Source organism: Gambusia affinis, linkage group LG12 (genome assembly GCF_019740435.1).
Source record: "Gambusia affinis linkage group LG12, SWU_Gaff_1.0, whole genome shotgun sequence".
NCBI classification, from domain to species: domain Eukaryota; kingdom Metazoa; phylum Chordata; class Actinopteri; order Cyprinodontiformes; family Poeciliidae; genus Gambusia; species Gambusia affinis.
In genome coordinates, this window is record NC_057879.1 from 6,026,345 (window position 1) to 6,053,740 (window position 27,396).

The window sequence follows — 27,396 nt, forward strand, 5'->3', positions numbered from 1 at the left end:
TCAGCTGTTGGATTCTGGTGTGTTGGACCAGGGAGACATCTAAGAGTTGCAGGACACCGGCCCTCCAGGACCAGGATTGCCCACCTCTGATCTAGAAGAACTGGAAGACACAGTAAACTGAGAGTTTTTCTTTTATTAAAACTTCCTTTTTTTCTTTTTTTTTTTTTTTCTTTTTTTTTTTTACCAGTGTTACTTTACTTACATGTGAAAATGACAGCCTCTTGTTTTCTCTTGAGGAAATGCCATTGAATAGTTTTGTATAGTTTTTTACCATGTGGGGGCAGCAAACTCCACACTTTGATTAAAGATACTCTACTAGTAAAGTAACAAAGGACTTCTTTCTCCTTATCCGTGGCGGGAGACTCACTTCCTTGAAAGGTCCATGCGACAACATTATAGCTTTTAGACTTCAACCCAGTTTTGCACCATCTAAATCGTGTGACAATAGAAGTTCGGCTGACTGCTTCTGGCTCGTAAGTTGTTGTTGACCTGCTAACCTGTTACTACTTGCTTTCTTTGAGAAATCCTGCTTCAGAGCACATAAGACAAAGCAACGACATCAAGATATTCAGGGTTCAGACGGTTGATGTTTCATATACTTGAGCAGCAGCACGTGTAATTATCGCAGTAATGGCCGCCAAGGAGATCCTGACGTGCAATAAAACGAAACTCATCAAGATTTTATGTGCAGACTACCGATTTATCCTCAACAAAGTTCAGGAGAAGAAGCTAATAACTTTGAGGGAATACAATAATCTCAAGAGCATCAACAAAGAGCATGTGGAGGGCCACGTTGTAGAGATGGTGGACAAGGTCATGAATAAAGGAGAAAAAACCTGCCAAAACTTTCTGGAGCTTCTGCAAACCGACGACATTGCTGAAACCTATCCTGACCTGGAGAACATGAAGCTCCATGATGTTTTACTCAAGCCGGTCCAAGCTACTTCACCTCACAGTGGTAATAAAAAATGCTGGTGTTGCATTATATAGTGTGTAAAATACAGTATAAATATACTGTTATAGGGGTTGAGGAAAGAGATTTAATTCGTATGGTTTTGCTTTCACTTTTAGCAGACATGGTGCCTGAGGCGAAAAGGCTGAAAAAGGTGAGTTCCTTGTGTGGAAACGGTAGAAAGCTGTGACTAAGCAGGCTAGTTTTACCCTGGATTTATTAAAGATAAGAGATTTACCTGCATTCATTCAGGTAACTGATGATCTGTGGGTTGAAATGAATTAACTCATTGATGTCATAATTCATCCATTGACATCTCAAGATAATGGGGTTTTTAAATAGTTATAACATGAAAACAACCCTGATTTCCCAATTTTTTATTTTTTTTTTAGTTTTATCATTTGTCATTTCCTTTCCTTTAATCGGGCCGTACCGATATTGCTGATATATTGTTCAGCCTTAATTGAAACTGTCCTGATTATGCCGGACCATAAAATACCGTACTAAACCGCACCAATACATCCTGTGCTGTTCAATAGAAACAAAGCAGTTGATGTGTTTTGTGTGTGATGTCGTCAACTCCCAATATTTAGCTTTTTTACGATTTTCAAGTTTTCTGGAATGTACCTGGATATATTAAAGAGGTTTACAAACTCAGATTAGTATAGAAATTTTGATTAGAACTTCTTTTTTTTTTGCTATAAATTATACATTTGAATGTGTCACATTGTCTCTTGTTTTAGGATGAGGTTTATGAACTCAAAAGCGAGCCTGTTGGTCTCTGCCTGATCATAAACAATGAGAATTTCTACAGCCTCAAACAGAGAAGGGGGACAGACAAAGATGCCGGTACGTTCTTTTCAGTTTGTTTTTAAAAATGTAACTTTTGTCATGTCTGGTCAATTTTATTTCCTCTGTTTAAAAAAAACCCTGCAGAGAGTCTAGCAGAGGTGTTCAGCTGGCTGGGCTTCAAGGTGCTGATGTGTAAAGACCAAACCAGGGACCAGATGGAACGGACACTGGAGGTAGTTGCCTCTCTTCGTGATGAGGAGAAGCAACTCCAGCTACTGGAGTTGGGTGTTCAGGAATGGCGTGTCGGCTGCCTCTCTGCTCCCCAGCAGCCGGTTGGGCACGGCGACGCCTTCGTCTGCTGCATTCTGAGCCACGGGTCATTAGGAAAAGTTTATGGGGTCGACTCACAGCCTCTTGCCATTAAAGAAATTAAAAGACATTTTGTGGCCACTAAGCTGCCAGCCCTCACTGGGAAACCCAAAGTGTTCCTGATTCAGGCCTGCCAACACGAGAAGAATGTACAACAAGGGGTGTTGCTGAAAGATGTGGAGGAGGATAGTGCACCGTCCATTCCTGAGGAATCCGATTTTCTCGTCGCCATTTCCACTGTTGAAGACTACGTATCTTTTAGACACCCAATAGATGGAAGCTGGTTTATCCAGTCGGTGTGTAAGCAGCTGAAGCTGCACTGCCCTAGGTAACTCATTATGTCTACTAGACAAATGTTTTCCGTTTTGTACTACTAACAGTATAACCATTGACCTCTATGTGTTTGATGTAGGATCTCTTTCTGTTCTAGTCCATATCCAGTTACGGTGACATCGTTTTTTTATTTCCCCTAATTTCAGTGGTGAAGACTTTACTTCCATCCTGCATCGAGTAAACCACATGGTGGGCCAGCAGGAGGGCTCCGTCTGTGTTGGCCTGAAAAAACAGGTTCCTGAAGTGAAATTCACTCTGAGGAAGAAACTCGTTCTGTCGCCACGTTGCACTTGAAGTCCGACAGCGCCTGCAGAAGAGTGTGGCTTTAAGAACATTCTTTATCTAAATGCATGTATAGTGATGTATTTTTCACTATACATCTAAAAAAATATATGTGTGTAATTTTCTTAGGATACTGGATTTTCCAATCTAATTTTAAGTCTCAACTTTTGTTTTCCTCTACCAAATTTAAAAGAGTCAAAGTCAAAAGTGTGGCCAGTGATGGTGGATGTCTGTTTTTATTTTTTTTCTGCTGTCTCCTTTATTAAATACATATAAATAAACATGCCAAATATACAACTGATCTAAATATCAAATTCTGGCACACAGCTAAATTTTCAATTTTAACATATTCATCATGTTGTGAATATGTATTATAAGCCTACATGTATAGATTTAAGTTACATAACATGAAATCCCAATAATAAACCCAATGTTGCTCAAGTGCCTAAATATAATTTGCAAACAATAACAGAAATAACATAACTTTTATTACCGTCTTCAAATTTAGAAGAAACGTAACCAATTTAGAAAAGCTTTTGATTTTCATTAATTTTATTAATTTATAAATAATTGGCTGTAGGAAGGCTCACCTGTGGAGGTGCAAACCAGACTTACACAAGTTCTGTCAGGAGCAATGGGACCACAAAGAAAGCAGACCAAAGTCAGACTGCTTAACCTTCAAAATACAAGAGAGGGGAAAAGAAACTGGTGGGGGAAAGCTGAGAAATGAAGCCTAGGCGAAAATTCAAGCTGGGAGACAAAACACAGCCGTCACACATCAGACACTCACCACGCTCCCGCCGCAGCCAATCAGGACAGGTGCGCCGCACCGCTTCAGGCAATCGTCGTTCACGGATCCCTTCAAAGGACAAGCTTCCCCGGATCTTCTCGCTCGTCAGCCGTGCTTCAACCCACCTCCTTCCCATCTCCACCATCATCCCAGGGACGTCTTCCTAGCTCCCTCTCTGCTCCTTCGTTCAAGGCTCCGTTCCACCACCAGTATTCGGACCGGGGGGAAGACTACCCTGAGCTAAACCCGGACCGATCACCTGCCTGGTGATCCTCAGCTCACAAGTCTTCCGCCGGGTTCGAGCGCCAAAGTTTCTGTATCATTAAATCTTCTAACTGCTTCTCTTTCTCTGTGTGAGTCTATCCAGATTGAAATGTCCAGTTGTGGCCAAATGCACGGTTTGTCTGAACTTTGTTCAACTAATGGCTCTCCAAACCTCCTTTATTTTTGCATGGATTTTGGTACCAGCAAATGGTCAAATCCCGCACTGCAGTTTGTTAGATGTATTGGATCGCAACAGCATAATTACAGTATTCATATCACAAAGTTAATTTTAATAGATGGATATACCTTGCCCAACACAATTTTTGTAACATATCATATTCATTTACTCTCATTTTCTAACAGAAATGGGTTTTTTTAGAGCTCTCTGTGTCTCGCCGTTACTTTTACACCAGTTCCTGGCTTTTCCTAATTCATTTTAATTAGGAATAATACATTTTTAGCATCTACATATATATATATATACATATATATATATATATTAGAAGAAAAATATATATGTAAATGCTTTATTAATGTTTAACTAAAAACACACAAGCAAAAAAAATTCTTGTCCTTTAATTGACCTAATACATGAAAAACTCTGCTTCTCATACTGTATATCCGGATTCTACTGCGGCTGCGCGCTGACAAACGGCGTCATTACCATGACAACCCAAATTTGCCTCAGAACAGAAGCTGGAGAGGACGACGCAACTCAACCGTTGTTTGTGAGGAGTTTGTAAAACTGCTGGAGGGAGAAAGGGCGATAAAATAAAACTGCGTCAATAATGGAGGAGGACGATGTTCCTACAGAGTCCCAACCGGAAGAAGAGTTGAAAGCTTCAGATGAGGCAGCCGCTGAAGAGTCTAAAAATGACGACGAGTCAAAAGCTTCAGACCAGGTTGTCCCTGAAGAGTTCAAATATGAAGGGTCAAAAGCTTCAGAGGAAGCTGTCGCTGAAGAGTTCAAAGTTTCAGACGAGGCTGTCGCTGACGAGTTCAAATATGAAGAGTTAAAAGTTTCAAACGAGGCTGTTTCTGGAGTGTCCAAACCTGAAGAAGAGTTAAAAGCTTCAGAAGAGACTGTCGCTGACGAGTCCAAACCTGAAAAAGAGTTACAAGTTTCAGAAGAGGCTGTCGCTGAAGAGTCCAAACCTGAAGAAGAGTTAAAAGCTTCAGAAGAGTCTGTCACTGACGAGTCCAAACCTGAAGAAGAATTAAAAGTTTCAGAAGAGACTCTCACTAACGAGTCCAAACCCGAAGAAATGTTAAACGCTTCAGAAGAGGCTGTCAATTTCTTGACCTCCATAGGTAAGTTTGACATTCAACGTCCAGTTCTGTGTTAAAAAACAGCAAACACGGGTTGGGAAAAACATTACAAGAGGTGTTTGGTGGTGTCAGCTGTGGCTTGTGTGTTCTGCCAGAGCCCGAGGAGCTGCAGAAGTGTGTGTTTTCAGAGTCTCTGTTGGTGATGTCTGATTGTGGCGGAGTCCTGGGGGAGTTCAGTGTGTCTGTGGAGTTAACACACAGAGCCCTGGAGCCCTGCGTGATTCTGCATGCTCAGCCACGGAGCTATCGACAGGCTCTCCTGTGGAACAACGGTGACCGGTGAGATCAGTTATCCATCAGGTGATCACTGATGGTTCCAGGTGTGCTTTGTTGCATATCACTGTATGTCTTCTCTTCTACTATTGACTTTTAAGCTTACTTAACCGCTGACCTGGAGGTCTTGGAGGAAGACTACAATGAGTATGTCAAGGTGAGCCCTTTAAACAGCACCTCCTTTCAAGGACGACCCAATCCTCTTTGGGGCCCTATGCAGATTTTCATTTGTGGGTCCCCCCACAAACCATACAAACAACATGGGAACTTGGTTCAACAACAGATGCTCCATCATTCACATGTCAGCCTGTGTATCAATTATTAGTGCTGTTTGTAATTAACTTTCATGGTACCAGTGTTGTTATAAAAGTTGTTTGAATTTTGAAATCCAAGGTGTTATTTAAATGTGCCACATTTAGTTTTAAATACCTAAAACTAAAACATTTCCCAAACTGTGGAAGAAATTAGCCTATGTGTGATAGCATTTAGTTTGCATTATTCTTTTTTTTTTTTTTTATCAAGCTTGCTTTTTGCTCTTGGGGGCCCCCTGGTGATGTGGAGGCCTTAACCAGCCACTTAATTTAAATGTGCCTACTTTTAAGAATTAACCTAAATGTTTATAGCAAAGTTTATTGTTTTAACAGTTTGTTTATCCTCTCTAAAAACTTATTTAGCTCGACAGTTACAATGTTGAGAAGAGGAGTCACATGGTGCAACGTGACAAACAGATGGTGATCAACAAATTCACCGCCATGGGAGAGGTAAAAATGAACAATGTCGCTTCTCATGTTTTCAGTGCCTTTGGAAAACTATCCATACAGTTAAACCTTTGCACATTTTGTCATGTTAAAACCATAATTTTCAAAACATTTCTTCTGTTTTATAAAACAGAAGAAATGCCAAGTGTTATGAATAATTTTTAAAACATTTTTAGCATCAACCCGTCTTTGCGGTGACATCTGGCAGACAATAAGATGCCTTCGGTTGTCAGATTCCCTTTGCCTGCATTTTTTCTTGGTGTGCGTGTGAATGAATGAATGAATGTGAGCGAAGGACGTGACCGAGGAGGAGTGCGTGTCTTATCCCATGTCTGTCCTGCGCGGCCTGGTCACCGAGGGATCCAGCATGCTATTGATGCGTCTCATGGCTCTGAGGAAGAAGGTTCCAGAGAACATGGTCTTCATCATCTTGGACCAAAGTTTACGATAAATGTAACTACAGCTGTGACCGTGCGCCAGGAGAACGTTAGCATGTCGGGGTAAACTGTGATGTTTTGTTGCGTTTTGGTGCGCAATCAGAGTGAGCTGGACGTGAAGAAAATACAGGTTCACGGTGAGATCGTAGAGGTGTTTGGGCTTGAGAGGATGGTTGGTTCCGCTGATGCCGACCATTCCACGTGGCACTGCTACTTCCTTGATAACGGGTGAGTTCACGTTGGTGATTAGGAGTACCGTGATTTTCCACACTATAAGGCGCACCTGAAAACCTTCAATTTTCTCAAAAGCCGACAGTGCGCCTTATAATCCAGTCGCTTATATATGAAAAAAGTTTTAAAATAGGGCATTCATTGAAGGTGCGCCTTATAGTATAAATACAGTAGATGAAATTTTACTTGCAATAAATAGGTTCCACATGTAAAAACTACTGTTAGAAATCATTTTGGAAAATGATCTAATTGAGGTTTTAGTTTACTTGAAATGTGTTTTTTTATTATTATTATTATTAGTCACTTGGCCAGCAGAAAACAGGTGGGATCTCCAGTCACAATGAAGGTTATACAGGAGCTTTCAAAGAAAGGCAGAGGTAAATACTTAAAGTTCTGACACCTTCTACACGACCTCTTCCATTGCTTTAAAGAGCTAATGATCCGTTCTTCACAGGATGTTTTCATGTATGCTTTGTCAGGTGATAACAGAAAATAATTTTCCAAGTCTTCTGAAAGGATATTTGGTTATGTGATTCTGAATAAGAGATCTTTCAACAAGAGCCCTCTCAGCTATTTTAGTTTGTCGTCATATCTCAATTTTATCAGATTCCCGTTGTTCTATGCTGGTATCAGAACCACAATCAACAGAAACAAGGTGTAAAAAAAAAAAAAAGACTTCTTAATAATACACAATTATGTAAATTACGTCACTATTCATTCTATTTATGATTATCTCATAATGCATGAAAATACAGTGTACTCCTGCCCATTTGTGATTCTATATTTGTGGATCTGCAGATTTTTCTATGAACTTCAAGTTATGTGCAGAAAATTTGCCTGTGAACATTTTTAACATATTCACATATTATTCACATATTCTGCGAATATGTAAAAAATAAAAATAATGGCCTAAGTAATTTTTTTGCCAAAAGTCATTTTTGGGGAAAAAATAAAAACCTTGCAAAAAATACCTTTTTCCTTGCAAAATATGTTTTAGGCAAAAAAAAAATAATAATAATAAAATAAGAATAGTAATAATAATAATAAATACTTTGAGTCATTTAAGTTTGTTTTCACTCTGTGTCAGGTCATATAAAGATCCCGCTGGCCTGGCAGGAAGACATGCAGTTGTACTCTCTGTATTTGGATAAAAAGGTAACCCGTGATGTTTCTACAAAACAAAAACTCATTATCGGACGCTTATTTATTTAAAGTCGGCCGAGGTAATCAGAAACCTTCCCGAAGAACAGAAGAGTATTAATTGTATCCCTGTTTCCCACTGTGGCAGGACTTTCTGAAGGTAGAACACAATTCATACCTGAGGCAGCACCCAGAGCTCCGAGCCCTCCTGTCCGATTTCATACAGGACTTGCTGATTGTGAAACCGGACAACATCTTCCAGTTTGCTCGCGAATACTTCCCTCCTTATTCCACCTACCATTCCCCGGAGTCTAACCTGAAAACCCCCTCACCATGACGCACTTCAGCAGGAACATCGCCCACACCTAAGAACATTACTTTCTTGCTCGACGCCTGCCAATGCTTTTATGTACTTCATTGTAATTTTTAAGTGGTTTACCTTATTTATTCATGCCATGTTGCATATTTAATGTAGAATTTAAGGTATGAAGGAAAACTTTAAAATTGTAGACTTGGTAATCTAGAGGATCTAAATGAAGTGATTTGTTTTAAATAGAACTGAGTTCTTCTGAGTTCATGAGTTCTGGGTTAACTATACGGAGGAAGTTTCTCCATACCAATAGAATAGACTATTCTATGGAGTATTCTGGATTATTCTGACTTGGTTTTTTTGCTGTAAAAATGAGTCAGCTATGTTGTGCATGACATGTTTTCCTAGGGAACATGAATTTTCTGAATAAATTGACATGCACCTAATCTGAATACATTTTTCATCGACAAAGTAATCATTATTTTTCATACAAGTGATGTGACCTTTGAGACGAAACGCAAACAACACATCCGAATAAAAATAAAGCAGTACAACTGATATGAAATACTGGGCATTTAAAATGCACTTAAGATGACGTCTGTTCATTTCTAAAACTAAACTAAACCGCATGTTAAAATACAGTTTTTAGAGTAAAAAATTCTACTGTATTTGAGACATTTTGTCAAAGTACTTTCTAAATTGCAGAATATAAAACCCTTAATTGTGAAAGCACAATGTCTAATCTATTTTAGACGGCATATATGCATATCTATGAATAGTCCAATTAGATATTCATACTCCAGGCAGATTTTAATCTAAAATTATTTTTCATTCAAGAGGTTGTTGTGTAAGACAGGGAATGTCATTGGCATCTAACAAAAGATGAGACAATGTGCAGAGGGTATTGCTTTTAAAAATATTTCTGTTTATTTCCTTTTTAATAAAAAATTGCTTGTCAAAAATAATTTATGCTCTACTCGGTTGTTATTGAGTATTATTGGCATAACAGCAATCAAATCCTTCCTGCAATTGTTGACCAACGTTTTGGATGTTACCACTGGCATTATGAAATGTTGTCTTTGGTGATGAGGTCCAAGTCTTTTACTTTGAAATGCTTCTTTTCTGTCACCCTGGTCTTTATGTCTCCTCACAGAATCTCCCTGAGATTCAAGGCAAGAGTCAGACTGGTACACTATTAATCCCAGTCAAAAGCTTTAATCACAATAAAATGATTTTTATGCTGTTTGTCACCTTTGGAATTAGATTCGAAATATTCTCAGTGTTGAGACACTTTCTTCTCTTCATATTTAAGGATTTCTGTAAAACAACTCTAAAGAAATATTCAATTTAGCTATTCATTAGTAATGAATTGTGTTGATTTCAGTTTGTATAAATTGAAATATTTGTCTTTTTAATATAGCAATAAATTATAGATTGGTTTCTGCCTATTCTCTTTTTTCCTCATTTCTGATTTTATTTTCACTTAAGATGTAGATCCTGGAAACTTTTTACCCATTAAAAAAAGTTTCTACTAAGATGTACCTCAAATATTACACACTTTCTTGATAAGAAAATGTTGGACCTATTTTTCCTTTATCTATGATGCCACCTTGATAATCGCAATAAGACCATTCTGATATCGAAAAATTTTAATACTATTTTTGTTTTTACTTCAGACAGCATGAACTAAATACGTTTCTCTTTTTTAAAAGGAGTTTTTAAATTTACATCCCAAGCAAATGCCACTCACAACATGGCGGCGACCTTGACGTACTTTCTGGACGTTTCTACGTCTTCTGACCCTCTGATTTCACAACGCAGAAAAGGAAACGCAGAGCGTGCCTTTATCATTAAAAAGCCTGGAGTGTTTCGGTGAATATTATGAACGTTTACCAAGCATTCTAAACTAAGTTGTCGTAGACTAATTTTCTAAAAACAAATAAATCAAAAAGAGAGAAAAGAAAGAAAGAAAACGTCACGTAATTTGAAGAAAGCGCGGCAGGAATCGCAGCGTTGGATGATAATGACGTTCTGCTTACAGCTCAGTCGAAACGTTCGCTCATTTCCTCTGAAAGTGAAACAAACCCATTTCACTCAACTAGAAGCTGCTTAAAGTACCACCACCCAGTTTGAAACTTTGTGTTTTTGTTTCGAGAAGAAATCCCCCCACCAAGTTATCAACTTCTGAAGAGACTTTTCTTCTTTTCGACGCTTTTATTTGACCCTGTCAGCCGTCGGCTTCAGTGAGTATATTGGACTTCGTTGGTTTCAAACTTCGCCACCGTAGCTCTCCTGAGGTAACAAAGTTTTTAAAAAATTAGGTAATGAGAGGCAATGATAGCTGGTGCGGTGTGAAAATGTTTTCGGTCATTGAAATAGTTTATTTTTTTAGTAAGGGCAATTTAAAGTTTATTTGTTTCAGTGACGACATTACGACGTAAGCTGAATTGTTATATGTGTAATATTAATGTAAAACATTAAATGTTTTATTGATTTAAATTAGCAAACTACTTTTTGTTCAGTATAGAACTATAGTTTTTGTTGCCCTTTACTTACAGACGCACTAACAGTAGTACAAAAATAATCAAGTTACATACGAAAAAAACAAAAATCCATAGCGGCCTCTGTCTGTTATGATGGAGTTAATTGTCTTAATGCGGAAGTAATCCTGTTTTTCTTTCCAGTTTCCCTGTGCTGTATTTTCATGTTATTTCTCTAGGAGCATACCAAAGATTTAGTTCAAGTCAGAAGTTACTAAAAAAAATCTAAAATTAATTAATCACAGAAAAGGGGAGTCAGTAGAGTTCTCACTTGCTGGAATTTATCACTCTGATGGAAAATAAAGAGACATATCCTGTTGGGACCTTTTCACAGACTCTGATTATGTTCTTTTTATTATTATTATTTCTTTTTTAATCTTTATCCCCAGCAGCTCTAGCTCTAACGACGGAGATGGACAGGACACTGCTGAACAAAATTGACGAGGGACTGGAGTCTACAGAGGTAGAGGAGCTGTGCTTCCTGTGTAGCGACATCGTCAAGAGAAGGCAACTTGAGGACGTAAGCGGCACATGTTTGGAGTTCTTAAGTGTGTCTGAAGTTTCTCTCCTCAGCATCTGTGTGTGTGTGTTTTTATTTTTTTTTTTTGTTGTTCTTCATCCCGCAGATCAAGTTTGCAAGGGACTTGTTCCTGAAACTGGAGGAGAAAGATTTCTTGAACAGTGCATTCCTCGCTGAGCTGCTCCGCACCATCCAACGAGAAGATCTCTTCAACCAGCTGAAGAGCGACAGCAGTGAAAGGGAGGAAACGGACGCCTCTCCTGCTTACCTGTCTGAATACAGGTAACAAGAGCACCAATGATCAAGTCGTACTTGATTTTTTAATGGTTACAGTACAAAAACCCCCAAAACATTAGTAATTTGTGTGGTCCACTATTGTCTGGAAAACTCTTAAGAAGGATTTAAAACCCCCAGCCTCCAGGTTGTGCGTTACGGCCCTGTGTTTGGTGTCACAGTGCAGCGCACAGAGCTCCTCCTGCAGCTCCACAATTCAGATGTTCTGCTGCACAGATTTGTGACATTTATCTTAATATTAATAATTATAATGCCGTTTAGCTGCACAACTTCACGGACTCATTCCAATAAACATGAAACTGTTTTCATGTTTATTGCTCTGTTCATATTAGTCTCGATGTTTCCAATGTTCTGGATAGCTTGATGTACTTCACAGGTAATATATTAACTTGACATTAACAAAGACGTAGCGGGACGGATCATCCGGGAAATGATGGACAGGGAGAGACTGATTAAAACTAATTGGAGGTCAGACACATTCTGGGTTTTATGTCTGCTTATTTTCAAGCCCAAATGAGCAACTTCACGTTCAAAAACGAGTCCAAAAAGGCGCAACCAGCGACTATAAGAAAAAAAAAGCCCATAGCTGCTTATAATAATCGGACTTGGCGACAGAAATTCAAAGTTGTTATACGCATCTCCCTCCATTGTTTACATTTCTGTCTCATAAAAACGGCGATCACTTTCGATAAGGACGTAGAGGAAATAAAATAAAATTCCAAAAGAAAATAGTAACACACAGTAACGCAAAATGATTTTGATAAGTAACTGTAGTCTGAGTACTGTATTTGAAATAGCAACGCGTTAGATTACTCGTTACTGAAAAAAGTGGTCCGACGTCAGTAAAGCGTTACTAAGTAAGGAAGGGAGGAGGAACAACACTTAGACTGTCTGAAGATGCTAAGTCATATATATTTAGCAATAAAGTGTTAGTCATACATTTATAGACACGCCTGTGATATTTCTGTGTGTTCCGGTGGCCATGCGACAACATTTTGTTGCCTATTTCATTGTTGTTGCATAAAGGCACAACAAGTCTAAGTTTTACGATAAACAGCAAAGTTACACAAGGAAGAAAACGGACACAAAGAAAGGAAAGTCAGGAAGATTCAAGAAAGGACAAGAAAGATAGGAAAGGCACAGTAAAGGAGGACATAACAGGAGGATGGAAGGAACTAAAGTCAAGAGAAAAACTACAAAATGAAGAACAGAAGAAAAAAGGGAAAGAAAAGCAGACACAGAGACCTAGAAAGAAAATACTGAAATCTAATTCTACACATTAGAGCAGAACTGAATAAGTTTCGACTTGTTTTATTTGAACTTGTATGCTCTCACCCCAAGGTTGATGCTCTATAAATTACACATGGATTTGACCAACATCTATGTGGAGAAGATGAAGTTTCTACTCGGCGATCACATTGCCAAACGACAACTGGACACCTGCAAAGTGAGGAACACACCCACACGCTTTGGACGTCAACTTGCCACGCTTGACATTCAGGATAGCAAACAACTACCTCAAATCACCACTTAAGCAATAAATCAGTTATTTGATTAATCGGATGATAAATTAATTTGAGCTCCCATCATTTTGAATCGCATGATTTATTGTTTGTCTCCATTCTCTCTCTCTTTCTACCAAAAACTGGATGACAAAAGTCTCCAGTCGGCCTCAACCTTTATTGACTCTTGTTTTAAAGAGCTTTGTTTTGTTTACAGACTCCACAGTTCATTATATTTAATGTCTAGTTTACTGATTTTGGATATTTAAAATGCTGTTAAATGGCCAGTAGAATTGAAAGGCGCCTGTCCTTATAGAGTGTGTCCTTGCATTATTTATACACTTGAAAACGGTCTCAAAACAACAATATGATCGTTTATCGCAATAACGTCTAAGATGATTTATTGTCCAGCTAAATTTTCTGTTGTGACAGGCTTGGTGGTGGAAGGGGTTTAGTAGTTTTCATGAAATTTGTAAAAATCTTAAATAAAAATAAAAAACCCTTCCTCTCTCTGAATATTTCAGACGGCTTTAAACGTGTTTGCTGAAATGGAGAAGGCAGGTATGATCACTAAAAACAACGTCGATAAACTCCACAAGCTCATGATCGACATTGAGAATAAACCGCTGGAACATACTGTCAAAGGGTTCAAAGATAGGCTCCCTCCAACAGGTAAACATCAGCACTGACACAAGTTTTGTGATGAAGATTGTTAGCCTTAATGTAAAATCAGTCCATGTGGTTTTCAAAACCAATCTGACAATACGTTCTTTCTGTGCAATAAGATGTTCATTTTAAAAGACAAATCTGGAGATATTTACTTTTTTTTTTCCTGGATTATTTCTAAAAAAGAAACAAATGAACATGTCATTTAAGGATTATGATAAGAGAAATAGTAGTTTAATGATAAAAATCAAATATATTATGAATCAGCTGACATTTAGGTACTGTTTATTAAGATTAAAAAGAGACTAAATATAAGCTAAATCTACAGACTACCGTACTTATCAATGCAAGGGTATGAATTCATTTTAAGAGCTTTGGTAAGTAAAGCTGATTCAGAACCTAAAAGTTATCAAAAGTTGCCAAAGAAATCGATTGAAAAACCTACAGCTATATTTGGATCTGTTTTGCTAAAAGGAGAAAAAGAAACATGGTGGCAACAGATGAAAGCAAGAGTTTCAGAACGTCCAAGCCTGTCAGCGTTATTTATCACAGCAAAATTGGAAATACAGCCCCTTGTTCTGTCATTTGGACCCTTCGCGAACACGACCAATGCATCCATCTCTCCTGCCTCCGGGGAGCGTTTAGCTCTGACATGCAGACAGTCTTCCAACGTTTCCATTAATGGGCTGAAAGGTGACAGTTCCCTTCTGCCACCAGGGCTTTGGGGTTCAAGAGATTCCCAACTTGACTCTGATTGCATCCAAATTACTGATGAACAACCTCAATACTCCACTGCGGTGTTTGAGGAACCCTCCAGAAGCTCTACCCTTGGAATTCAAATGTATTGTACTTTGCAGATGGAAAAAAAACAGTTTACCAAAGTAAGAGGCTAATTGGCAATTTGATCATTTCAGAAGGAATAACCCTCTCTTCATGGTCAAAAGGTTCTTGCTGTCAGATTCTCTGTCACTCAGCTCACCTATGAGAGCCAAAGACAGAGATGGCACGCGTGACTTTATGACCCAAACCAAAGAAGACTTTTAGTGTAACGGGTAAAAACAAGTTGCTAAAATCCGGAACATATTGCCAAATTAGGACTTTCTACATGGTATTGTAGAAATTGAACACATCCAGCTGTACTTAATCACATTATTGGCATAGGCAATTTGGTGCAAAAGTCAGGAAAACCTTCATTGCTTTGGAAACGCATCGTTTTGTGAAAGCCATTCTAATAACTAAACCAAACATTTATTTAAGCTACTAAATCTTAGAAAACAGAGTGCTTGTATGCGAAGGACCAAAGTACAAAGATGTGTTTCTGCTGCTGTATTTAAAATACATGAATACAATGTATATCGGTTTGTCTTTCAGGTGCAGAAGGAGGTGTTAACAATCATAACGGACAACAGGCGAAGGCGCCACCCGAAGACGTAATTGACTTGAATAATCCGAGTTGGCTCTTCTACCATTTGTTTGTTCATTTCAGGCCTTTGTCTCAGCTGGCTCTGTGCTTGTGTCCTGTAGACAGACGAGTTCTACAGTCTGACACAGGATCCTCGAGGTTTGTGTGTGATCATCAACAACGAGGACTTCAAAGGACCTAAATACAAAAAACGTCTTGGAAGCAAAAAGGATAACGGTAGGTTTTTCTAGTTTTTAAATAGCTTTCGGTCTTGATTTACGTATTTATTTTAAGTTTTATGTGTTGCATTTAATGGCCTGTTGCAGTCATGGATCTAAATGTGCTTTGGTTTGGATTTTTCTCCTATGTGATGCAGAAAATCTGAGCAATCTGTTCAAACGCTTCGGCTTTGTTCCGGAAATACACGAAGACCTGACAGCCGATAAGATTACAGAGACGCTCAAAGAGCTGTGCAAGAGGGACTTTTCTAAAGACGATGCTTTGGTAAGGGATTTAAAAAAAAAGATTTTCTATTTATGTGTTTTAAATAGTGTAAATCACATACACTCACATTTACCAGCTAACTTTAGTAGCTACCTAGACCACCTTCTTTGGAACTGCCTTTAATGTCCATTATGTAAGTTTTATTTTTTTAAAATATGTTTTTTTTACATATTTCTTTAAACTGCCACCATGTCGTTACAATACTGATAATCTGTGAAAAGATTGGTTTCCTACATCTCCTCCCTAAACAACCAATCAGAGCTAAGGGGAGGCTCTTGGCTCACTTGGATTGGTTGTTTCTAGTCAGCACTGAGAAGGTAGAGGAGTTCAATTTTTTCACAGATTATCTGACTCATACCATACTGTAATGACAAAGTGGCAGTTTCAACAACTATGGAAAAAAAGGAATAAAAGAAAACTTCTTTATTTTTATATAAAATTTGCATACTGCAACTTTAATTCCTTGTACGTAGATTAAACAAGAAACATTCCTGAGAGATTTTTGCTCCATTTTGACTTGATAGCATCACACAGTTGCTGCTGATTTGTTAGCTGGATGTTACCATCTCAAATCCACTAGGTTTATTTGATTAGTTGTTGCAGTTTAAGCTAAATTTATCTAAATCCAAGTCAAACTAGGAGATGATACACCTTGGAGTCATCCCCCGCCCCCGTCTTCTTCCTTATCCTCTGTAAGGTGGTGTGTCTGCTATCCCACGGAGAAAAAGGTGCCATCATCGGAATCGATGAAAAGGATGTGATGCTGGAACAAATATTTGAGTCGTTCAAGAACGTTTCCACCTTGTTTGGGAAGCCCAAGCTCTTCTTCATTCAGGCATGTCAGCAGGAGGTGTCTCAAAGGACAAACCGGGAAGAGCCATCCAAAGAGACGCCATCCAATTCTGTCTACTCGGATGCAAGTCGTCCTTCTACGGATGGAGACATTTTGATTGGCATGGCCACAGTGCCTAACAGCATCGCTTTTCGGCACACGGAAAATGGCTCCATATACATCCAGGTACTCTGCCAGGAGCTGAAAAATGCAGCTGAAAGGTGAGACGTGTTTTTTTTTTGTGGCACAGTGTTCACTCCAGTAAACACAAAGGCCCGGTATAATTTTTGAGGGATTTTAAGCAACTTAAGCCAGGTTGAATTTGTCATTTGTTGTGATTTTATTGTTTTTTTATGGAGTAGTCCGTGGAAAAATTAAGAAAGGGAAAAAAAACAAAAAAAGTGTGTGTGTGTGTATATATACAAAATCAATCAAAATATCCAGAAAATCAACTTGAAAATGTTTCCAGTCTTCCTGTTTTGGAGCAACCTTGGTCTTCTTTACTCTGTTTTGGTGTTGTGTTGTGTTGTACAAATTTTTTTCCCCACCTTGGGGTCTTTTCTCTAGTGTCCCTATATGACAGTAGGCTGACAGGAAACAGGGAAGACGAAAATGTCTGTCGGGTCCGGGAATCGAACCGAGAGGACCCAAGGCCTCCAAATGTGGGCTTATCCCCACGCCACCACTGCGCCCAGATTGCGTAATTTTTAATTTGTTTCTTTTTCTTGTTTTATTCACAGCCGGAGAGAGATGACATACACCGTCTTAACGCATGTGAACAGGAAGGTCCACAGCCATTTTCAGATACCTAGTAGGCAGATGCCAGAGCCCAAATACACTCTCACCAAGAGGCTCGTCTTGAGATTTGTTTGAACTGTCTGGAACCGTGACTACGTATTCGATGATCTGATATGCGCTGGATTCTAGTTTACAAGTGTGTATGGGTATGAGTCTTTGAGTTTCTGAATGGTTCTGTTTGTTAGGTAAATTTTTGCATTTTGGTAAATCAAACATAAAAGTTGTCATAGAATCACATATTTTGAAATTTAATGAAATAAATCGAAAAGGAAATGAAAAAAGGTCCATCTGTGTTACTTGTTTCATTTTCATGGAAGAACTGCAGTGCTGGTCACTGATCGAACACAGTGTAGCAATGGCAAAGATCTTCCATTGCTTCAAAATGCTGCTTTGTGCGGCCATCTTGGACTCTTTAATACAGTGGTGTTGCTACACCACAGGCCAGACGACCGGCAGAGGATTTGATACAAAGAGTTTGTGGAACATGTCAAAGTCTCAGGAATGTACTCATCAAAAATGATGTGTTTAGCATTTTAGATTAAAGATATAAAAAATGTTTTGATCACATCCATTCATGAGTGAGATTTCACTTTTTGTTCCATGTTGCACAGCATTCTGAGGGAAACCAAGAATTTACAGGAGGCACTGTGATGTCACAGTCACACTCTGACGTCACGCTGCCGCACTGACATCAGAGTGCGACGCTGCGTTGTCACGGTGTTTCTGTCACGTCACAGTGTCTCTGTGATGTCACAGTGTCTTTTGTGATGTCATAGTGTCTTGTGATGTCACAGTGTCTTTGTGATGTCACAGTGCCTCTGTGATGTCACAGTGTCTTTGTGATGTCACAGTGTCTCTGTGATGTCACAGTGTCTTTGTGATGTCACAGTGTCTGTGATGTCACAGTGCCTCTGTGATGTCACAGTGTCTTTGTGATGTCACAGTGTCTTTGTGATGTCACAGTGTCTCTGTGATGTCACAGTGTCTTTGTGATGTCACAGTGTCTCTGATGTCACAGTGCCTCTGTGATGTCACAGTGCCTCTGTGATGTCATGGTGTCACCTTCTGATGTCACAGATCCAATAATTTGAATGTAAACCTCAGATTCTAAACAGGGAGAAAAACAATGCATAAACTGCTGAAATACGTGCATTTCTCTTTACATTAATTATAAAGAGATTAATGGAAAATGGCAGACATGGCAACTACAATGTCGCACTTGGATTTTGCGACTTCATTTGCTTAAGAAACTGAAACGAGCTTGTCATATTCCCACATACAGAGCCACATCTCAGTTTTAGACATATGTAGGGTAAAAGTTTGATAAATCACAACTGTGTTTTCAATCACTTTGTGATCAAACAATTTATCCCAGGTTGGTCTTTAAATTATGTTTTTATCAGGTCTGTCTTAATCCAAAGTTATTTAAAAGCCAGTCCAAAACTTTAACCTTTTCAGCTACAGATGATCAAATGTAAACAATGTTATGTATATGTGTAGAATCAAGTGCCATGTGGATTCTGCAAATCAGATACTGATTTCAGTATCCTAAAATGCTACAGTCGCATAATAAGAGGAGGTTGTGCCGCCCCCTCGTGTAAATGTACCCTGGATGGAGAGGAGTCAAAAAAACCATATCCAGAAGCCTAAATGTGTATTTGATGGATTTTAAGCCCAAGTACAACATGGGATAAACTACAGAGTAATAACAGATTCACTGGTTTATACTTAAAATGGCTCAAATCGAAGCGCAAAGTAAAAAGAAATCAAAGTCAAGAATATTGTTACTGCTGTCGGAGGTAAAGAAGGAATAAACCAGGGTGGGCTGCTCTGAACCAACCCTGCTAATGTTAATGTAGCTGACCCTGGGGCGAACATGAGGCCCTGTTGCTCCCTCTGCGGGTGTGTGTTGGGTGTGTTTCACAGATTCCTCCGGACTCCACCCAGCAGCCGTCCTCTCCACAGTTCGTGGAAAACCTTGTCGCAGCTGCTACACATCGGGCCCGACTGCTTCTCTCTCTCGAGGACTTAAAAGCGACCAGTCTTTTCTTGTTAAGGGACCGGAAGTGACCACCCGGAGGGAGATAACCGTTGGAATATAAGAAGCAGCTGGACGCTTCATAATTTGGTAAGTTGAACCTCATAGTTTCCATGGCAGCTGATGGGGCCTTATTGGGCTGCATGTTCACGGTGGAGTCAGTTTTGATATTATGGTGTCGGTGAGTTTTCTGAGCGAACAGCGCCTCAGTGATTCACCTGAAAGGCTCGTTTGTTACTTCGGGTTTGGCTCTCGGAATCAGGGTGGAGGAGGACGCTCGAGCCTTCCGACTCAAACTTTTATCAGCCATGTTTTTGTGCCACGGTTCAGTCGAAAATAAAAGTCACTTAAGAAGTTATTCCTTCGACAGCAGCTGTTTAGTCTCCTTTCCTGACACCGTTGTGAAATAGGCAAAATTGTTTATTTGATAGATTTAATAGCTTCATTTTTGCTTCTCGTGTGAATCTATCTGTTTTCCACCTTCTTCAACTCAACGTTTTCCCCTTTTGTTTTTGGCACACGTTTGGACTCATAGCTGGGGACAGAACTGTTTTTTGTGAAAACAATAGGGCTGGTTTCCTGAAGAGCCACAGTCAGTCATGACATCACGACTCTGAACCTGTTTGCTGATCTGTCTTAGATTAGACAACGCCTAAGCAGAGTATCTTAATTTCTGAAAGCATTATTAGCAAACAAATATAAGCTGAGTAAATACAACATATAATTTTCATTAATTATAAAAAAAAACTCTCCAAACCTCACTTTGAAAAGGTAACCACCCACCATGTTAAACCATGAATTATCTGAGATTAAAAACAGTATTTTGAAAGATTAGTATGATTTCTCTAGCTGCACCCAGTCCTGATCATTACCCTTATCTAATCTGTAGGAAAATATATATATAAGTAGATCTAACAGTGTTAAACCGGCTGAATGACATTACAAATAAAGGCTTACAGAGCCATTATCGTCAAAACATGGAGGAGTGGTGAATATCTTAGACCTCGCTCACCTTTCAGTATTATTATGAGAGCACATTGGTAACTCATCCAGGGATTCACTAAAGAACCTGTGACCACTAAGGAACCACAAGTCCACTTGCCTGAGTTGAGGGAGAATATAGCATCTATTTATATAATCCTGAAGGTGAATGTCCATTCATCAGTTTCTGACCCTAAGCTGTGTACTTGGGTTGTACAGCAGGACAATTATTCAAAAGATGCCAGCAAATCCACCTATGACTGGCTTAAAAACAAGAAAATAAAGGAAACTTAGTTGGTTCACTCCATAAAGGACACGGAGGTGGGTAGAGTACCCAAAAAACTGTACACAAATAAGAGAAGAACTACTTTAACTTATTTTCACTCAAGTAAAAGTAAAAAGTAGCCGACCAAGAAATTACTGTTTTACCAGAGTACGGAGAAACTGACCGATACATCAGTTATTTAATGTTTACAAATTACACCGTCGAAGAGACCAAAATATAAAATGATGTACAGTAAAGACCAAACGTTTGGACACACCTTCTCATTGAATTCAATGAGAAGGTGTGTCCAAACTTTTGATCTGTACTGTAGAAATCTTGGTATTTCAAAGGCCAAACTGATGATAATTTAGATAAATAACATGATTACAAAATCATAATGTAAGACACCAGAAGCCTTTTTCCACACTCATTTCTTTCAATACGGGACATCAACAAAAACTGCGTGTGTGTGTCTAACTGGTGATACTCTAGTTTTTTTGTTTGTTTGTTTTTTAAACAAGCTTGTTCTTTATTCAGTGAAGTTACTCACAGTGGGTAGAGTATCCAGAAAGTTTACTCAAGTAAAAGTAAGATTACTTCTAAAAGTTCTTTTTTTTTTTTTTTCCCCACTCAGCCATTTGTAGCTATATGCTATCCGAATCTTTTCATAGCTGCTGGTATTTATTATGCCGGATTTCCCTCTGCTAATATAATAAGGAGTCCAACACTATAAGAACTAAACTAAATTTCCAATGGGGAAACTATGGCGTTGTCCTTATCAGTTTAATCCTCAGTTATGTACATTGCAGCTTCATGGACATCAATCTTCCTCTACAAGAGAAAAGACACTCCAGTCTAGTTTCACCAATCTATCCTCCCCCGTCCCCAATATGCAGTCCCAGACAACACAGTAGCTGCATATCCTTTGACCATATAATTGCGCAATTTCACAAAACTGCAACGGAAACACTTTTTTTTTTTTTTCACTCCACACAAGTCACATGATCAACATCCAGATGTTGTCACTGGCTCAAACCACAAAGATGAAGTAGACGACAGGAAGTAGTTTGAGGACCATGGTGGGGCATATTTTTTAAATGATTTATTAGGTGAACAAAAGTATTTACGTATGATTTAAATTTGAGTTTCTTAATGGAAATAACCTTGTGAACTATATCTCAAAGAAACTTTATCTGAGTCTGTAGACAAACGTGTAACGAGAACAATCATAATCCTACCTTCTTGTAGTCGATTAGAAAATTATTTCTGTATATTTTCTTAAATTAAACACAGCTTTAGCAATTATCCCACACCCGAATGATCATTTCTATGCGGCATTGTATTACAGTAGCCTTAAAGATTATTGTTTTGACTGGATATTTTAATAATCTTAGGAAACATGGCTGATCGTTTTAAAAAAAATGATATTTAATCAGATTGAGGAAATGGATTTTATTCCGCGGGAAGTAGGAGAGTTTTCTATTAAAAGTTGCACATTCGTTTGTTCCTGAGTCATCGTGACTCAGAACCGCATGACTTCGTCTTATCGCGGTGCTTTTTATTTAAAAACGACAACAACAAACAGAAAACCCTCATGAAAAACTGACGGATATTGTTTTTCAACGAGCTCGAAGCTCCACCCTGCTGCTAAGACACGCCAAGAAGCGAAACCTGACGCTCCTCTCCGTCCGATTGCAACAACCAAGGAGCGATCCTGGGTTCCAGCTCCGCAGCTTGTTCTGTGACCGCGCTTTTCCAGTTCCAGCGACTGTTTTGTGTCCGATGGTTGCCTGGGAGCGCACCATGTGACGTCACGACACCTGTGTGTGTGTGTGTGTGTGTGTGTGTGTGTGTGTGTGTGTGTGTGTGTGTGTGTGTGTGTGTGTGTGTGTGTGTATTTTCCCCCTAAAAGCCCTGTTAAAAACGAAACCATGATGCATTTAGACGCCAACATGTAAATAGGAAAACCACCCACTAATGTGTCTTTTTTATTCGGTGGCTCTGCTTGTTAGTTTAAATGATATTTCAGGCTTTGCAAAAATAAAAAATAAAATTCCTCCCCTTTTTTTTTTTTCTTTTAGGAGATTTATTGGAGTGTCCATGTGTTTTTAATTAACCACATGCTTATTCGAATCCACATCCTTTACGATGTTTCCCAGCGTGTTGGAAGTGTTAAATAAAATATTTACACACACAGTCGCACACAGCTGGGTTTGAGTTGGACTCTGTTTTTTTATAAGTTGTTTATATTTAAATATTTGGATTAATTTTGTCTGTAGGGAAAAGCAAGGACCATACCGGTTTATATTAAGAGTGTCATAATAATACAGCAGGGTCTCATGGGGGGAAATCCACTGCTGGGAATGGCTGATGGGTTCCAGGTTTTCCCGGTAAGGCCAAACTTTGTTCTGCTTTCCTCTGAAGAAGAGAGGGGCGAGGAACGGCGTGAACGCACAGAGTCTGCTTCTAGTTACACATGAATGTCAGCCAGAAAGGAACATTTCTATACATAAAGAGTCTATTTTCAGTTGCTGTGTATGCGAGCTCCCACTCCTGATAGTGTCCATGAGAGGAAGAGGGGTGGAAGATGTGATCATGGTAAAGGAAGAGAGTAATGTGCTAAATTTGGGTTGATCAATATCAACATTATCATTGCAATACCGTATTTTCATAGTATCGCGCAGGTCTAGAACTGGACGATAAATTGGTTTTAATGACTTTGAGGAATTTTAGTTTTTTTGAAGATTTAATATTTTGGATTTTTTTTTTCTTTTTTAAGCAACGCACTTTTTGGGTTTTCATATTTCAGAGTGATGTCAGCAAGACCGCCATCTTGTTTGACAAGCGTGTTTTAACAACGTCTGTTCATTTGGACTTTGAATTCAGATCAACTCTATAACTCAGCAAGTGACTGAGGGTCATTGCGCTTAACAGAAACCCTGTAAATTCTAGAGACTAACAGGAACCATAGAATTGCACAAAAATCCTTGAGGGACGGCGGAGTCCCTACTCGAAATTCAATGAAAGAGTTGTAGGGAGCCTGGTGCCGGAAGCCCGTTGAAAGGCTGTTTACATTGTTTTAAACTGTGTGATTGTGAGCGTGAGTGGGAATAAAAATAGCAACAGGTATTTTGTTCCATATAACACAGTAGGAGTGTAACAGGTAAACATTTTATGGATGCAATTCGACTAAAAACCAACCTGTTTAGGATTGTATTTGAAACGTAATCAATTACAAATTTACTGATGGAACTTGACTTAATGTTCTGCTTTGATTGTTGATTCTATGTTGCAATGTGTTTCTGTGTTTAATTTGATGTAAAGCACTTTGAAATGTCTTGATGCTGAAATGTGCTAAACAAATAAAATTTGATTGATTGATTGAACTCTGACTCTATTACAGCCAGGCCAAGACTTTTTTTTTTCAAAATCACAAGAATAGTCATGATATTACGAGGCCATTATCAAAAGAAAGTCGCAATTTTATGAGAACTTATTTATTTATTTTCTATTAAAAAATAACAAAAAACTACAATGAGGACTCTTTGATTCTTCTTCCTCCCCTACAGGCGTCATGTCCAGGTCAGACTACCCTCCAGGGTACGAGAACTCCCATAGTCCGATGTACCCACCTCAGGGCGGGGGCTACCCACCTCAGGGCGGGGGCTACCCACCTCAGGGAGGGGGCTACCCACCTCCACCTTCTTACGGCTTCCCGTCCTATGGCGGTCCTCAGCCGGGTCAGCCTTCGGCTCCCTATCCAAGCGGCCCAAATGCCCCTCTCTTCCCGGGCCAGCCAGCGGGGTATCCTGCCGCTCCGTACCCAGGACAGCCGCACCCTGCAGAACCTCCGGGATCGGGCTACCCCGCCCCACCACCAATGCCTCCAATCATGCCCCCCACCATCCCATCAGGAGTTCTGAGCTCAGGTAAGAGGCCGTTTATTTTTACTGTTATCCGGCAGAACATGCAAAGCATTTTAGTTCTTGGAAATTGTTCACATTTTATCAACAACACAAAGCAGCGACGTTGTTGAAACGGTGTCCTTTAAAGTCTTAAAATGTCTTCAATTTATGAAACAAAATAGAACTTTAATCACAGGTGTTTTATATTAATATACACTTGTAAATGTTTAGTTTTTTTCCCCCCAGGACTTTAAAGTTTTGAGTTGCAAGCACATAACTTAATTGCAATCTGTGACTTTAGCCAACCGCTAACTAGCTGCTAATCTACCGTTGCTAACAGACTAGCTAGCTTTTTGTGTCTATCATTGGTAACGGTGTCGACAGGGAACAGAAAGTGATTGCCACTCGAGTTGAAACCCGACACGACAGCCACAAATAGGTCAACATTTTTCGACTTTCTCGTGTCGAATAGCAACCGTCAAACAAAATTTCAGATGCACGAACGTCATTGGTCACTTGGCTACGATGACATATTAGGGATATTGTAGATAGAAAAAAAAGAGGAGTAGATTTCTGGCAAAAAAAAAAAGAAAAAGAATCTGAAATTTTCTAGAAAAACTGAGATTGATGTCAGAAATGTTCTGTAAAAAAACATGGAGATTTCTGAGTTTCAAAATTTCCAAAAGTCTGAAATTCTTTTACTTGCATATTTTGTTGTTTTTTTTCCTAGAAAATTTCTGAGATTATTATCAAAAGTTTAACATTTTTCTTGCAAGTTTTTTTCAACTTTCAAACTCAGAGATCTCATTGTTCTAGAAAAATTCAAATTTTTTTTGTGTGGAAATTTGCACTTTTTCTTTTCTATCTGCAATGGCCCTAATATGCCATCAGACTTTGGCTGGAGGACATCGTAGAGGCCCCATTGGAAGTAAACAGAGAGGAACCGACATCGCTTTCCGTGTGTGAAGCTGGGCCGTTGTAGCGCACGAATGTGCTATGTGCTAAATATTTCTCTTGTGAGATTGATCTCAGAAATTTTCTGTAAAAAAACATGGAGATTTCTGAGTTTGTATTCCGCTGTACTCGGCTGTGTCGCATGTTTTGTTGGCATCTGATCCAAATGCATTTCCTTCATCTCCGATTTTAGTGGCCTTATTTTGCTTTCTATTTCTTCTTCTTTTCATGAATAAAACAGACGAGGAGTTCGCGGCGAGGGGCAGCAACTGGGACGACATGAGCATTCGGCATGCCTTCATCAGAAAGGTAAAGAATGGGTGAGAAAGGCCAGGCTCTCTGGCGAGCCACAGCTGTTTCTGTTTTACGCAAACATGCTGTTTCGTAGGTGCAGCGTTTTCAACACAGCTGCTCTCCAGCTCCAGACGAAATAGTAACACTTACTTTGCTTCTCTTTCAGTCCCATGTAAATCTAGGTTTATCAGATGCTTGTCTTTAAATGGAGTGCATTTCTTTATGAGGGTTTTTTTCCTTTATACTCCCTTTGGCAGGAGGCCTGGAAACTTGGCTCATTTATAAGATGATATTGCATTGGAGAGACGCAAGAAAGTCCAGCACTGACTCAAATTTTATGTTGTTTTTTTAGATTTTTTTTTTCTGTTTCAATCAAGAATGAGTATAGAAGAAATAAAAAATCCTGTTGCCTGTTGAACTCTCTTTAACCTTTCCTTGCTGTGAGTGAGTCTTGTTTTGTTGGACTTCCAGATAAGGTGAAAACTCTTCTTACTGTTGAGTTACATCTAGGAGAAACTTCCTGCTTTATGTCTAAAGCAAAATAAGAACTGCTACTTCTACTCCAGTATTCTAATTAGATTTATTTACGTTAGATTTTTAGGTAATATATGTGGCCCCTATTCAAAAATACAAATTTATTTATTTTTGTTATCAGACTAAAATGAGCTAAGCCCAGTGGTAGAGATGCTAGGCCATGTCTTTGAATTAAAAATAGTTTAAAGCTGACATGAAATTTGAAAATATAATGTTTTTGGAAGACATTGTTAACAATACCCAGACACCAACTATATAGTCTAAAAAAAGGCAAACATAAAAAAATCCAATTAAATTAAATATGATTTTTTTGTACTGTAGTTGTTTCATCCTGATGAAAGTCTGGGTTATTGAGTTTGTGTGAATAACAAAATAAAAAAAAACACCCTTTCACCAAAGAGACTTTTTAACTTGTCCTTGTTATCACTGTTATGGGTTTATGTATATAAAACAATCTGTAATAAATCTATGATATAATTTAAGCCTGGTGACCCACCAGGCTTATAATACACCAGGAGAAACCCTAAAGTTGTCAACTTTTCTTTCTTCTGGACTGCTAATGTTGTAGAGTTTCATGTCAAAACTGAAGATGATAACATGAAAAGCTGATGAACAGTGGTCATACCACAGGCACTGAGTTACAGTAACGTACACTAAGTGCTTTAAGTGCATCAGCAAACCATTAACAGGACGTTATATTATTCATATTTCTTTATGGATGACACTAAGTGGCGTTTTTCATGTTGTCAGATGAACATCATTGTACATCCCTCCAATGTTATTTTTTCTCACAAATTACAACTTGCGAATCATTTTCACGCAAACTTTTACTTCGTTTTTTTTTTTTTTCCTGTAAAACAAATCGTGACCTCTTCTGATTGGCTCCTCTTCCAGCCTGCAGTAGAACGACTTCCCTCTGTGTGTTTCAGGTTTACATGATCCTGGCCTCCCAGCTCCTCGTCACCACGGCCATCGTTGCCATATTCACCTTCGTGTGAGTACGCAGTTGCAGTTTTTGTTCATCGCCGTCGGAGGGTCCGCCTGTTGCTAACCGCCTGTTGCTAACCGCCTGTTGCTAACCGCCTGTTGCTAACCGCCTGTTGCTAA

General features: G+C 39.0%; 4 protein-coding genes and 2 long non-coding RNA genes across 9 annotated transcripts; 5 read left to right on the top strand and 1 right to left on the bottom strand.

Annotated features, from left to right (window-relative positions):
• Positions 1-315: 315 nt before the first annotated feature.
• On the top strand, positions 316-3,290 carry LOC122840676 (caspase-8-like). Of its 2 annotated transcripts, none has more exons than XM_044133237.1 (5): positions 316-958; positions 1,075-1,106; positions 1,696-1,801; positions 1,889-2,441; positions 2,593-3,290. In XM_044133237.1, exons 1-5 carry the CDS (start codon positions 631-633, stop codon positions 2,738-2,740), a joined length of 1,167 nt encoding a protein of 388 aa, XP_043989172.1. In that variant the 5' UTR covers positions 316-630; the 3' UTR covers positions 2,741-3,290. The 2 variants fall into 2 exon arrangements, with proteins under 2 accessions (XP_043989172.1, XP_043989171.1); XM_044133236.1 differs by having other exon boundaries at positions 318-958; positions 1,072-1,106; positions 2,593-3,284.
• On the bottom strand, positions 1,624-3,564 carry LOC122840677. The gene is made up of 3 exons (XR_006372272.1): positions 3,519-3,564; positions 3,319-3,404; positions 1,624-2,753 (listed from the first exon to the last, which is right to left on the bottom strand). It is a non-coding gene; the product is annotated as an uncharacterized LOC122840677 (long non-coding RNA).
• A 1,805-nt stretch (positions 3,565-5,369) lies between these two features.
• Positions 5,370-6,583, top strand: LOC122840678. Its single transcript, XR_006372273.1, has 4 exons — positions 5,370-5,390; positions 5,486-5,541; positions 6,059-6,145; positions 6,438-6,583. It is a non-coding gene; the product is annotated as an uncharacterized LOC122840678 (long non-coding RNA).
• Positions 6,584-6,646: 63 nt separating this feature from the next.
• Positions 6,647-9,503, top strand: LOC122840679 (ciliogenesis-associated TTC17-interacting protein-like). Its single transcript, XM_044133238.1, has 4 exons — positions 6,647-6,807; positions 7,111-7,187; positions 7,898-7,965; positions 8,099-9,503. The coding sequence occupies exons 1-4, from the start codon at positions 6,653-6,655 to the stop codon at positions 8,285-8,287; spliced, it is 489 nt and encodes a 162-aa protein (XP_043989173.1). The 5' UTR covers positions 6,647-6,652; the 3' UTR covers positions 8,288-9,503.
• A 567-nt stretch (positions 9,504-10,070) lies between these two features.
• LOC122840680 (caspase-8-like) lies at positions 10,071-17,602 on the top strand. 3 transcript variants are annotated; one of them, XM_044133241.1, is made up of 11 exons: positions 10,128-10,503; positions 11,190-11,320; positions 11,427-11,602; positions 12,956-13,061; positions 13,641-13,788; positions 15,154-15,212; positions 15,307-15,421; positions 15,561-15,688; positions 16,386-16,741; positions 16,883-16,885; positions 17,261-17,602. In XM_044133241.1, exons 2-11 carry the CDS (start codon positions 11,213-11,215, stop codon positions 17,391-17,393), a joined length of 1,332 nt encoding a protein of 443 aa, XP_043989176.1. In that variant the 5' UTR covers positions 10,128-10,503; positions 11,190-11,212; the 3' UTR covers positions 17,394-17,602. The 3 variants fall into 3 exon arrangements, with proteins under 3 accessions (XP_043989175.1, XP_043989176.1, XP_043989174.1); XM_044133240.1 differs by lacking the exon at positions 17,261-17,602 and having other exon boundaries at positions 10,071-10,503; positions 11,193-11,320; positions 16,386-16,921; XM_044133239.1 differs by lacking the exon at positions 17,261-17,602 and having other exon boundaries at positions 10,130-10,557; positions 16,386-16,921.
• Positions 17,603-19,258: 1,656 nt separating this feature from the next.
• LOC122840690 (proline-rich protein 2-like) lies at positions 19,259-27,363 on the top strand. Its single transcript, XM_044133264.1, has 4 exons — positions 19,259-19,446; positions 24,172-24,531; positions 25,703-25,770; positions 27,219-27,363. Exons 2-4 carry the CDS (start codon positions 24,177-24,179, stop codon positions 27,285-27,287), a joined length of 492 nt encoding a protein of 163 aa, XP_043989199.1. The 5' UTR covers positions 19,259-19,446; positions 24,172-24,176; the 3' UTR covers positions 27,288-27,363.
• Positions 27,364-27,396: the final 33 nt, after the last annotated feature.

Bases quoted from the DNA above. Each gene is read 5' to 3' on its own strand.
- LOC122840676 (XM_044133236.1), top strand. From the start codon at position 631: ATGGCCGCCAAGGAGATCCTGACGTGCAATAAAACGAAACTCATCAAG. The intron at 959-1,071 runs GTAATAAAAAAT...TTTCACTTTTAG, and splicing joins AGCTACTTCACCTCACAGTG to CAGACATGGTGCCTGAGGCG. The intron at 1,802-1,888 runs GTACGTTCTTTT...AAAACCCTGCAG, and splicing joins GGGGACAGACAAAGATGCCG to AGAGTCTAGCAGAGGTGTTC.
- LOC122840680 (XM_044133241.1), top strand. From the start codon at position 11,213: ATGGACAGGACACTGCTGAACAAAATTGACGAGGGACTGGAGTCTACA. The intron at 13,062-13,640 runs GTGAGGAACACA...TGAATATTTCAG, and splicing joins GACAACTGGACACCTGCAAA to ACGGCTTTAAACGTGTTTGC. The intron at 15,213-15,306 runs GTAATTGACTTG...TGTGTCCTGTAG, and splicing joins CGAAGGCGCCACCCGAAGAC to ACAGACGAGTTCTACAGTCT.
- LOC122840690 (XM_044133264.1), top strand. From the start codon at position 24,177: ATGTCCAGGTCAGACTACCCTCCAGGGTACGAGAACTCCCATAGTCCG. The intron at 24,532-25,702 runs GTAAGAGGCCGT...TGAATAAAACAG, and splicing joins ATCAGGAGTTCTGAGCTCAG to ACGAGGAGTTCGCGGCGAGG. The intron at 25,771-27,218 runs GTAAAGAATGGG...TGTGTGTTTCAG, and splicing joins GGCATGCCTTCATCAGAAAG to GTTTACATGATCCTGGCCTC.
- LOC122840679 (XM_044133238.1), top strand. From the start codon at position 6,653: ATGTTTTGTTGCGTTTTGGTGCGCAATCAGAGTGAGCTGGACGTGAAG. The intron at 6,808-7,110 runs GTGAGTTCACGT...TATTATTATTAG, and splicing joins TGCTACTTCCTTGATAACGG to TCACTTGGCCAGCAGAAAAC. The intron at 7,966-8,098 runs GTAACCCGTGAT...CCACTGTGGCAG, and splicing joins CTCTGTATTTGGATAAAAAG to GACTTTCTGAAGGTAGAACA.